The sequence below is a fragment of the Tupaia chinensis genome, unplaced genomic scaffold, assembly GCF_000334495.1.
Source record: "Tupaia chinensis unplaced genomic scaffold, TupChi_1.0 Scaffold000273_1, whole genome shotgun sequence".
Taxonomy (NCBI): Eukaryota; Metazoa; Chordata; class Mammalia; order Scandentia; family Tupaiidae; genus Tupaia; species Tupaia belangeri.
In genome coordinates this window covers 195,770-208,222 of record NW_006159755.1, presented here as the reverse complement: position 1 = coordinate 208,222, position 12,453 = coordinate 195,770, and the positions used below count along the sequence as shown (strand labels likewise).

The following is a 12,453-nucleotide window of genomic DNA, read 5'->3' as shown; positions in this document are numbered from 1 at the left end:
AGACAAGGCTGCCCACTCTCTCCACTCCTTTTTAAGATGGTGCTGGAAGTCCTAGCCAATGCAATCAGACAAGAGAGCAAAATAAAAGGCACTCAGGCAGGAAAAGAAGTTAATGTGTCCTTATTTTCAGATAACATGATTATATACATAGAAAATCAGAAAGAATCCCTAAAAAAATTCCCTAGAAGTGATAAATAAATAAAGTAGCAGGTACAAAGTCAATATACAAAAATCTATAGCATTTTTATACTCCAACAATGAATAGACCAAGATAGAATTAAAGGAAACAATCCAATTTACAATACTACAAAACAAAAAGATACCTAGGAATAAACTGGACTACAGAGGTTTAAAACCTCTATGAGGAAAACTCTGGAAAACAGAAAAAAGAAATAGAGCATAGTTTAAAAAAATGGAAGGACTTCCCATGCTCTTGGATTGGAAAAATCAATAAAATCAAAATTAATTTACATAATTAATGCTATTTGGATCCAATTACCTGAGACATTCTTCACAGAAACAGGAAAAGCAATTATAAAATTTTCCTGGAATCATAAAAGACCCTGTATTGCCTAGGCAATACTGTGTCAAAAGAATAAAATAGGAGGCATCTCACTACCTGATTTTAAAGTATATTACAAAGCAGTGATAATGAAAATGGCATGGTACTGGCATCAACCGAGCAGAAAAGAGAATCCAGAAATTAATCCCAAATCATACAGCCAACTGATTTTTGACAAAGGGCACAAGACAATGTGGTGGAGAAAAGAAAGTCTTTCCAGCAAGTGGTGCTGGAAGAACTGGATATGCACTCGCAGAAAAGAGAAATTGGACCCCTAGTTTTCACCATTAACAAGAATTAACTCAAGCTGGGTCACAGATGGAAATATAAAGTCTCAAACAACAAAGCTACTAGTAGAAAACATAGGGGAAACTTTTTAAAAAAATAATTATTATTTATTTTATTTATTCATTTATTTATTATTATTATTTTTTTATTTTGACCAGAGAGAGATAGAGGGTGAGAGTGAGAGAGAGAGGAAGTGAGAAAGCAAGCCACCAGATTCAGGACTTGAACCCTGGTCAGCCATGTGGGAGTGTCCAGTGCCTTAACCACCATGCCACCTGCTGGCCCCTAGGGGAAAATTTTAAAGACATTGGAAAAGACATTGGAGCTGGCAAAGATTTATTAAATAAGATCCCTAAAGCACAGGCAATAGTCCCGAAAATAGGCAAGTGGAATTACATCAATCTAAAAAGCACAGGAAAGGAAACAATAACTAGAGTGAAAAGACAACCTTTGGAATAGGAGAAAATATTTGTAAATTATTCCTCAGACTTTATTGAGTATTATTTACAATTGCTAAAGCATGGAACCAACCTAAATGTACAAAAACTGATGACTGGGTTGAAAAACTGTGGCACATATACACTATGGGATATTATACAGTATAAGACGCTATGGAATTGTATCATTTGACTCAAAATGAATGACTATAGAAGACTCCATGTCGAGTGAAGTCGGCCAGACTTTGAAAGATACATATTTTATATCCTAACTCAATTTATGCTGTGGCAGAGGTTGAGAGATCTGAAGATGTAGTGGTAGAGAGGATGGGTGTAAATGCTAGAGACTGTAAGCAGGGAAAGTGTTTGGTATAGAGCGAGTGGTTGAAGGTGAGTGTGAGGTGCAAAGGGAAGAAACATTTGACAGATGAAAAACGTAAAATTTTTCATCGAATTAAAAAAAAAAGAGAAAGTACTTGAAAAAAATGTTCCTAACTTTCCTGAGACTCAGTTTTCTAATCTGTTAATGGGGGTAGTGGGCTTACCATAGTTTTCAAAAAAGGAGTAACAGATAATGTGGGGCAAGATCTGATCTTCCAAGTTGGTGTTCTATAACTCACAAAAATCACTCAGGCTAAGGCATGTGGCAGGGGGCCCTGAATGAAGTGTTTTAGACTTCGTTTGTAATCATATAGTCACTCTCTAGGGTGAACATGCTCTGCATAAACTGTGCTCACATCCAGCTTGTGCATACCACTTCACTGCATACTTGTACTGCACACTCACCAGCATGGTCCCTCAAAGACTTTCTTTCCATCTCCTCCCTACCCCTGGAGTCAGTAGGTGACATGGTGACTAAGCCACTGTATTCCCACATGGCTGATCGTGGTTCGAGTCCCAGACCCAGTGGCCTGAAAATCACGCCAGATATGTATGTGTGTAGGCCTCAAATCCCAAGAGGAGACTGGAGGCGAAGGGATTGCAGCACGGCCATCAGGGTGATTTCTCACTTTCCCTCTCTCTGTTTCTCACCAATAACGGCACCTAAAAAAAATTGCAGGAACTATCCAGTAGGTGCTCAATCAACGTTACTTTCCTCCTTTCTGGCTCAGATGTTTACAAAATCTAGTGGACGTCCTTTCTTAAGAGACAGCTGGATGTGTTTGTTGACTCTTGAGTCTGGTTACAATTATACCAACCTTAAACCCTGTTGAATAAAACTAAATTTGTCCTAAAGAATGCCTCTGAATTTGAGTCCTTACTTGATGAGCTGCATTCTAACCTACAAAGTAAACAAACAGAAAGCCCAACATGGAAGTTTACTTTTATAACACATAGCTGCCTTTCAGCCAATGACAGCAGTTCAGCTTTTCAATCACAGGTGGCCAAGGTATCCCACCATGTTTAAATGAAGCTAATATGGGGTGGTAACCAATCAAGCCATTTCTGTATCTTCTGTTTTCTGTCTGTAAATGCCACCTGCCCCTGTGGTAGTGTGGGGCTCTCTGAACTGCTGGTTCTGAGGGCTGTCTGATTTACAGATTACTCTTTTTTTTTTTTTTTTTTTACATTTAACTTTATTTATTTTAATTTGACCAGAGAGGGACAGAGAGAGAGAGAGGGAAAGTGAGAAAGCAAGCCACCAGGTCCGGGATTCGAACCATAGTTGGCCACGTGGGAGTCCAGCACCCTTAACCACCACACCACCTGCCAGCCCCAAATTATTCTATTCTCAGTGAAACTCTGTTAAATTTAATTTCTCTAAAGTTTTTATTTTAGCAAGTAGTGAGAGGGAAAGAAAAAGAGGGACGAACAAGAAAGCGAGTGAGGGTCAAATCCTCTGTGGGGCCTCCACAGCTGCTTCTCACACCGGATTTTGTGGTTGCTCCTGGCTGTCACTGGTTTTGGCGTCTCCTGTTCAAAACTGAGGATCCAACCACAGTCAGAAATCCAAGTGCCATAGCTGCACCTCCTCCAATCAGGGCCACTTGCACCTACAACACAAGTGCTTTTGTTGAGAGGTCATGGTAGGCAGGCTCTTTCTCTCTCTTCAGGATCTGGAAGCCGCTTGCATTCCCCTGCCCACCCCAGCTACTAGGCCTCTCCTTTTCTGACCGCAGACCCCTCCCAGCTTGCTGGCCCAGAGTCTCCCAGGGAGGATGCTGACTGTCTCTAGGAGCTCCATTTCCTGGGTTGTGACCACTCCTTGGTGTTGGACATGTCCTAAGAATGAGCTGATATAAGGAATCCTTTTGAGTAGGTGTCCTGGCTGAGGACATTCTTTCCTGATTTAGGGTTGGGAAGGGAAAAGAATTTGTGCCTGGTTTCCTGAGACCAGAGCTCTAAGTCCCAGACTGGGGCCTGTTTTGCAGTGTGGGTTCTACTGGAGCTACCTGCTGCAGAGGGAGGGCTGTGGCAGAAGCTGAGGGGAGAGAGAGGGAGATCATGGCACAGGTGGTGCACTTTGGGTTCCCTGTGACTATTCACAGGTGCAACCTGGCATTTCTATCTGCAGTCCCACCTCAGGCCTGAACTCCAATTCTATTCCACCCTCCACTTGAATGTCTAATGGGGCACCTCCAACCTCTCATGCCCATGCCAAAGTTCCTCCCAGACCGGCTCTTATCACTATCATCCCCATCTCACGGAGAGCCCCATCTACACATCTCTTGGGCCAGTGGCCTTGGAGGGCTACAGTAATGGGCAGACTCTAGGAGGGACAGCTGACTCTGGCTCTTTTTAGCTCTATGTTTTGGAACAATAAATTTGAAGGCTATACAGGAGAAGGGGTTAGAAGCTGTACTCAGATTTTACCTGAAAATGTGACAGAGCTCTTCTGTAGGCCCACAGACCCTGAGCACTCTCTCCCTGAGTTTTCTTTGAGGACTTAGGGCATGTTGTGTTCCTGGGTTGGCCTGAATGCTCCTAATGTCCCATTGGCCTTCAGAAACTGCTTTCAGGGTGGATCTCAGGCAATGATTTCCAGAATACCAGAGCCGGCCAGGCCTTCAGAGGTCCTCTGCACATTGGAATCTGAGGGCCTTAGGGAACATGTCTAACGACTCTACATGGATAAGAAACCGATCGGGTATGTGAGCTTAGACATCCTTACTCCCAGCCAGCTGGTCTCAGAGAGGCAGGCTTTGCATCATTTATGGTGACTCTCCCCTCTGGCTGCACAGCCCAGCCAGCCCCAGCCCAAGCAGACTTTCCAAAGAGGGATAGGTCACCAGGGAGGTCTTACCTGTCTGCTGCATGGTGTGCCGTATCTGAGGTCGGTGACAAAGTGCTCACAGTTTTTGCCCACAACACTGTACTCCATCTCCTCACCAACCTTCTCCTTCGCAGAACTGATGATCTCCTCCACAGGCCTTGGTCTGTACCGGTGGTCCAAGTAGTTGTTGATCTGGTAGTCGCAGTTCCCTACCACATCCTTCAGGCGCTCCTGTTTCACCACCGCCCTGCTGCTCAGAACTGAGAAGAGGCTGGAGGAGCCAGCCCCGGCGTACTCACCTAGAACCAGAGACATTCTCATTGAGAGACATAGAGGAGGGAGCGGCAGGGAGGGAATGGCACAAGATGGGAAGGAGAAAAGGAATCTACTACTGTTTTTGTTTTTGTTGTTGTTGTTAATCCTTTCACAAATGTGATCATCCTTTCACAAATGTGATCGGAATACTCACAAATATTGTTCCTTTTACTTAGTAAAATGTGAGTATTTTTTAAGTTAGTGCATTGATCATCAATGCAGCAACATCGTTTATGTGACCAATTTCTTATCATTAGTCTTTTACGTTATTTTAAAATTTATTTATTTTTGCCACAGGGTAAATGGACTTGTCTGACACGCACGCACACACACACACACACACACACACACACACACACAGAGCGAATCCCTAAATAGGGTGTGGTCATACTGCAAATTTCCTCCCTCCCTTTCCTTATTATCAGGATTTGGGGCAGACACACATCCATGCCCTGTGTGTTCTTCAAATTGCCAGATATGGCATTCAAACTGCAGTCAGCCATGTGGGATCTGGTCCCTATGCTCTGTGCTTAACCACAGCACTGTGAAGTCAGCTTTGACAAATTTTCATCCTTATAAATAATGATGGCAAAACATATTTGTTGCTTATATATGTACACTGTGTTTCAGAAAGATGTCAAGTTTGTTAGTACCTGTTGTGTTTCAGATACGACGCTTCACAGTTTTTCGTAATTACCTAACTTAATCTCCTTATGTGCTTGAAAATCTTTATTTAACCATTTAACCACTAACACTGAGCTGAGAGAGACATTACCAGACTTTTCTTTGCTATGAAGAGTGTTACGCCAGGATGAAAAACTACTCTTGAACTCCAAGGAACTGAGATTGGTGACAAAATACTCACAGTTTTTGCCCACAACACTGTACTCCATCTACTCACCCACCTTCTCCTTTGCAGAACTGATGATCTCCTCCACAGGCCTTGGTCTGTACTGGTGCTGAGCTGAACCTTCCCTAAAGGGAATCCTTCCTATAAATGTCTTCTGTCTTGTGGCCCAAGACAGTTCTGGGCACATAGATAGGTTCAAGATAGAGCTAGCAACTGATAGAGCCAAGATTCTATTTTAAGGTAAGTCCAGGTTTTATTTTTAAAGAGAGACTGTTGCTAATTATCACAATAATTAGGCATACCCCAACTCCTGTATATTTCTTTTCTTTTCTTTTTTTCTTTCTTTCTTTTTTTTTTGCCTTAGGACACACATGCTCACTGGATACACACACACACACACACACACACACACACACATACACACACGGAGAAAGTGAGCAGTCATCCCTCAAGGGGATGGCCACACCATAATCCCTTCTCCTTTATGCTCCTCTCAGGAGTTGGGTTCTGGTACTCAAACTGCAGTCAGCTATGTGGGACCTTAACCACTATGCCACCTGCTGACCCCAAATCCTGTACATTTCTAATCTCAAGCTAGTGTTTACATTTAGAAGTCTAGTGTGGTTATAAAGATTGAAGTACATAAGTCCATGTCATATCATAACTGACATGAGGGAGTTGCCCAACAAGTGTGTGCACGTTGTTTTCCCTAACATGTGTATAATATAATAGGTGATTGAAATACGGATCCTATTAGGAGAACCTACCTTTACACTTGCCTTTTCCCTCCACTTCCCCCAATTCCCTTCATCATGTGATTCCCCTCCATCCCACTTTTTGTTGTATTGTATTGTATCACTTCCACTGTATTGTATTATATTGATTTTCTCCCTGCTTTTGCACAATTGCATTTTCTAATATAAACTATCAGTGTTTGAAAAAAAAAAAAAAGAAGTCTTTTAAGAAAAATCTTTTTTTTTTTTTTTTTGGAGAGATTTTCACTGTAGGGTGCATGCGCTCGCCAGACAGACAGAGAGAGACATAGAGACAGAAAGCGAGAAATCACCCCCCAGGGGGGATGGTCACGCCGCAATCCCTTCTCCTCCATTCTCCTCTCGGGATCTTGGGCACGCACGCACACGCGCCCGGCGTGAGTTTTAAGCCACCGGGTCCGGGACGCGAACCGCGGTCGACTACGTGGGAGTCCAGCGACATAGCCATTACGCTAACTGCTGGTCCCCAAGAAAAATCTTTTTGACAAAATTATTCACTCCTTTTGAGGAAGTTAGGCACTAAAAAAGACCAGGGGGTTTCACTGTCATGCTTTGAAGTTTTGACACCTCTATCAAAGGAGATGAAAACTTGTAGAAAATTGGTGAGATGCTAATGCATTCTTACAGTGATACTGATTTTTGCCTACTGGTGATGCCAATGCTTGGTGGAAAAGACATCTAAAGTTATGGTGGCATTGCTCTGTGGATCATGAAGCCGTTTCCATCTCGCTTGGCAGTCTTATTCTGGCATTTTCCCCTTTCATTGAGTATCCAGACACCTGTTTCTTGCACACCTTTTTTTTTTTTTTTTTACCATTTGCAAGAGGGTGTGTGCATTCACAACAGAAAGAAAGAAAGGGAAGGGAGAAAGCACCTTCCTAGAGGAGTGTGGATATGTTACCATCCCTTCTCCATTTTTCTATTCTCCTTTTGGAATTTTTGGCATGCTTGTACAATGTCTAGGGTATTTTTTTGAGCCACTGGGTCTGGGATTTGAACCATGTCGGTGGTGATACAGGATCTGGCTCCCTTAACCACCAGGCCGTGGGCTGGCCCCTTGCATTTCCTTTTAACTGGTTTTGTTGCCCTGCTGTGTCTATTACTAGCAAGTTAAAGAAATCATTGACATGTGCTCACTGTGTATTTGTATGAGAATTTAAAATAATGCATAAACTGGTACAAACTGCTTCTGTTAAAGTGCTTTAAGTGCATAATATCATGACATATTGTTCTGTGAACGCATATGCCATAAAGGACATAGCACAGAAAAACATTCTTTTTCATGAGAAACTTTCTTTAAAATCATAGAGGGCTGACTTTATGGCCTTGTGGTTAAGGCAGCTGCATCTCACATGGCTGACTGCACTGTTCGAGTTCTAGACCTGGTGACTTGAGAAACATGCCAGGCACATGTGCATGCCCAAAATTCCAAAAGGAGGGAGAGGAATAGTGGTGTGATCATTCTCCATTGCGGGTGCTTTCTCCCCTTCTTCTAGATGTGTGTCTTGGTGTCCCTTTAGCAAGTGCATGTGCCCTCTAGCAAGGAAAACGAAACCAAAACTAACATAGCCTCTTCAAAAACTTGGCTGGTTTGGGAACCAGCAGTTAGCGTAATGGCTATGTCGCTGGACTCCCACGTAGGCGACCACGGTTTGCGTCCCGGACCCGGTGGCTTAAAACTCACGCCGGGCGCGTGTGCGTGCGTGCCCAAGATCCCGAGAGGAGAATGGAGGAGAAGGGATTGCGGTGTGACCATCCCCCCTAGGGGGTGATTTCTCGCTTTCTGTCTCTATCTCTCTCTCTGTCTGTCTGGTGAGCGCACGCGCCCTACAGTGAAAATCTCTCAAACAAAACAAAACAAAACAAAAATAACCCAAAAACTTGGCTGGTTTAAGTATATTGGACTCTGTATAGCAGAGACAACTGGCTTTGAGCTGGAAGAACAAATGCTGAAGCAGCCCAGTGTCACGGTGGGAGCCAATGGCCTCTTTTCCTGCTCCACTAGGACTATGGACTCCACTGTGCTTACTCCACAGGACATGTGAATGAAGGGACTTGGAAAGCTTGTGGAAAATGAAATTAAAGTATTATTTAATTTTGGTACAATAAAATTTGAAGTTCATGCATAGTTTTCATAATACTAATTTTCCACAAACTTTGTGAAGACCCTCCCACATACACAATCTGATTAGATAATGTCTCTCAACTCATGTTTCCCTTACTCAGTTCTATCTTTTGGTGATTGTCATTATCTTATTAGCAAGCATTATGAAATTATATTTTTAGGTTCTTACTTGGAGGAGCCAGATGGATCACATAGCCACCTCCTATATAGATGGCCCAGTGCTCGTAGCCAACACGAAAAATCTCAATCAGGTCTCCAGGCTTGGGCTCTTGGAGTGACTGCAACAGACAAATGAGAGACAGTGTAGGCATCGAGGATAGCAGAGACCCCTTGCTGATACTCATTACCTGGTTGGAACCTGTGGGGAGAGAGCTTCTTGGTCTGTGGGATCCCCAAAAATGCTGTCTCTTTCTGAGGATTCCCACAGTGGGAGAACCAGAACATGGAAGTCTGGAAAATGACTTCGTGGAATGGGAGTGTTTTGTACAAGTAAGTGTACGGCATGTGTGTGTGTATATATGTGGGTGTGCATGTTGTAGTTTCAGATGTACAAGTCCAGCTGCATCACACATACCAACTTCCTGAGCATGTTCACTGGGATTGGGAGCAGTGCTGGGCGGGCGAGTCTTCAGCTCTCTGTTCATTGTAGACCGACTTACTCTCAGTTCCCTGTCAGTCATCTTGCCCTGTGTTTGTCCATGGCCCCATGAGGCACCTTGTCCTTGGACCCTGCCCTCACCCACTCTTAGCCACCCATCCATTGAGGTGACCACCCATGAGATGAAACTCACATAATCTGATGAGACGTGAGTTTAGAGTAGGAGGCCTAGCCCAGCACTGAGGAGGCCTCCTCCTGAACTCAAAGCAGGTCTCTGCTGGGCACTTGTCCTCGAATAACTGGGACCTTCTCAGCAGCCCCAGGGGAGGCATTACTGTCCTTGCATGAATGGGGAAATCAAAGATCAGAGAGGTCGAGGGATTCGCTCTAGGACCACTCCTATGGGAAGAGGCTGAGGTGAGTCTTCTCTGACTGCTTGTCTTCGAGTCCTCCACCTCTTCCCCTTTCTCACCTCCTCTCTACTTTTCCACATTCCTCCCTCTTTGTGTCTGTCCTCAGTGGATGACAACCTCTCATCCCAGGCTGTCCAGTCAGAGGCAGTGGTCAGCTCACCTTGCCTTCTGTCTCATGAATGTCATCAAAGCAGTCAGTCTGGATTTCAGGAGTTTTTTCCTGATTTATTTCCTCATCCTTCTCCCATACAGTGACTTGGTTCAGGATAGCACTGATCTTGCCTCTGTGACCCCCTGGCTTCCTGACTGGCCTCCCTGCCTCCTGTCCCTGCTACTTCACACCCAGTCCCCTGAGACCACAGTGGTCTTCCCAAAGGGCACATCTGGCCATGATGTCCCTCTGGCCTGAGCCCAGGTGTTCCTTTTTAGCTGCCACCACAGGAAACAGGGCACAGGACACACCCTTCGGGCACCTTTGAGCCCTCTTTGGTCTGCCCTTCCTCCCCCCTTTCACACCTCTTAGGCTCCACCCCCTAGGACCATTGAGTGACTTCCCAGCCATTCTTCACCACAGGCTTGCTCTGACCTTTGCTTCTTAGCACACCAGGTCTCTGCCCCAACCACTTCCCACACCCATCTCTCCTCTTTCCTCCTTCCCATCAGTCAGTCACTCCTCATCTGAGAGGCCATGTCCCTGACCCAGCCTGGCTCAGCTCCCCTCGGGGCCCCAGGTCCATCCCTGCAACTTCCACTTTCTGCCGGCAGGGGTCATGTTGTAGCTGTCTGTGTTTCCCTCTGTGCTGTGCTCTCCACTAAGGCTGGACTCTGAATTCACAACTCTCTCTCTCTGCATCTCCAGGATCTAGAGGAGGGCCTGGCACTGAGCAAAGGAAATAGGCAAGAGAGCAGGATGCAGGGTCGGCAGAACCAGGATTCCTGCCAGCTTCTCCTCTGTCTCAGCCTACAGCCGTCAGCTGGTCAGAGCCCAGCAGGGCCCAGGGATGGTCTCCATTTGGGAATCATGATGGGACTTTTAACTTCAGTGCTCAATGACTGAAATCATGGCCAGAGCCCTGTCAGCAACAGGTGATGGCTGATGAAATGTGAGCCTGGGTTCTACTTGGATAAAAAAAGCCCTTCAGCTCACAGAGTCCTGATTTGTTCTGGCTGCAACAGAGCTCCTCCCCAGAACCATGTGAGGCATACAGCAGATTACCCTCCGGAATGTGCCGGACCTTTTCCTAGAATTGTTTCATTTCCGAGAATAGTCGGAGCCCATATTTTCCTTTTCCACTCCCACCAGGAGCTCAGCCTGCCCCTCCCTGGATAAATCTGGGCTCCTGGGTCGATAGGAAGTGAGGTATCAGTTTAGAACTCTTGAAATCCTAAAGCACTTTTTTTTTGGAGAGGTTTTTGCTCTAGGGTGCATGTGTTCGCCAGAAAGACAGAGAGAGACAGAGAAATAGAAAGACTGAAAATGAGAAATCACTCCCCAGGGGCGATGGCCATGCCTCAATCCTTTCTCCTCCATTCTCCTCTCGGGATCTTGGGCATGCACGCACATGTACCCGGCATGAGTTTAAGCCACCGGGTCCGGGATTCGAACCATAGTTGACTACATGGGGTTCCAGTGACGTAGCCATTACGCTAACTGCTGGTCCCTCCTAAAGCACTTTTTTAGGGAGGACAAACACCATGGAGAAAAGAGAAGAGAGAAAGAGCTGTTTGGGCTTAAGAAGAATCTGAACTCTGAGCAGCAGTTGAAGGAGATACCGTGGAATTTGCTCACTCCCCAGACACCTGCTGTCCCCATGCACACCCACATTGTGGCCTTGGCTCCAGGTCTGTCTGATGAGCAGGGCTTTGGCTCAGGCTGGAGGAGCTTCTGGATCTTCCATGACTTCCTGGTTCCAGGCTTCCCATACTGTGACAGACACAGCAAGGAGGCTATGCTGCCTGGAGACCTCATGGTCCAGCAGGAAAAATGGACTTTGAAAAGACAAAGTTTTCTATGAGAGCTTTGGAGTAAAGTGTGTTCAAAGCCAGACTGAGACCTTTACAGGAGGGGTGCTGCCCCCATGCCCACCCCGTAGTCAGCTATGGAATATCCCAGGGACTTACCGAAGCCATGTAGACAATAGGACAGCGTCAGGTCCTCTGCTCTTGAAGCAGCCTTTAAACCTTAGTGAGATTTTCACTTTCAGTTTCCTTCTGACACTGTTTAAAAACTATTTAGGCAATACATATGATTTAAAGGGAGATAGTTATTTAAAAACTAAATATTTTCTCAAAATAAAAGGAAATAGAGTCACAGGCACTTTAAAACATAGACTCATTGGTGCTTTAAGGCCACCATAGGAGCAGGTAGAGAGCACCCTGCATTTAAGCTGCTGCTTGGGAAATCAAAAGTCTCTCTTTTTTTATTTCACTTGCCAGAAAGAGAGAGACAGAGAGATAGAAAGGAAGAAATCACTCCCGGGGGTGGGGGGGATGATTGCCACGCCACAATCCCTTCTCCTCCATTCTCCTCTCGGAATCGTGGGCACACGTGCACAGGCACCCGGTGTGAGTTTAAGCCACCAGATCTGGGACTCGAACCATGGTCGACTACATGGGAGTTCAGCGACATAACTATTATGCTAACTGCTGGTCCCAAAAGTCTCTTCTAATAAGAAACCTGGGCAGTTATTTCTACTCCAGGGTGGCAAGGCATTTGGAGGCAGGGAGGTGTCAACCCCCAATGCACCCCATAGGATTTGTCTTGTGACAACCTCCAGAAAATGTTGGTCCAAAAGCCATGGGAACGGCCAGCAGGGTGCTTTATTTCATGGGAAATGCTGTGGAGCTGGAAGGTGCTTTTGAGGAAGGAGATAGGGAT

The 12,453-nt window shown here is 45.3% G+C and overlaps 1 protein-coding gene across 1 annotated transcript; it reads right to left on the bottom strand.

The window, feature by feature from the left end:
* Positions 1–3,038: 3,038 nt before the first annotated feature.
* Positions 3,039–11,831, bottom strand: PLAAT4 (phospholipase A and acyltransferase 4). Its single transcript, XM_006149799.3, has 4 exons — positions 11,697–11,831; positions 8,734–8,842; positions 4,532–4,800; positions 3,039–3,281 (listed from the first exon to the last, which is right to left on the bottom strand). The coding sequence occupies exons 1-4, from the start codon at positions 11,703–11,705 to the stop codon at positions 3,183–3,185; spliced, it is 486 nt and encodes a 161-aa protein (XP_006149861.1). The 5' UTR covers positions 11,706–11,831; the 3' UTR covers positions 3,039–3,182.
* Positions 11,832–12,453: the final 622 nt, after the last annotated feature.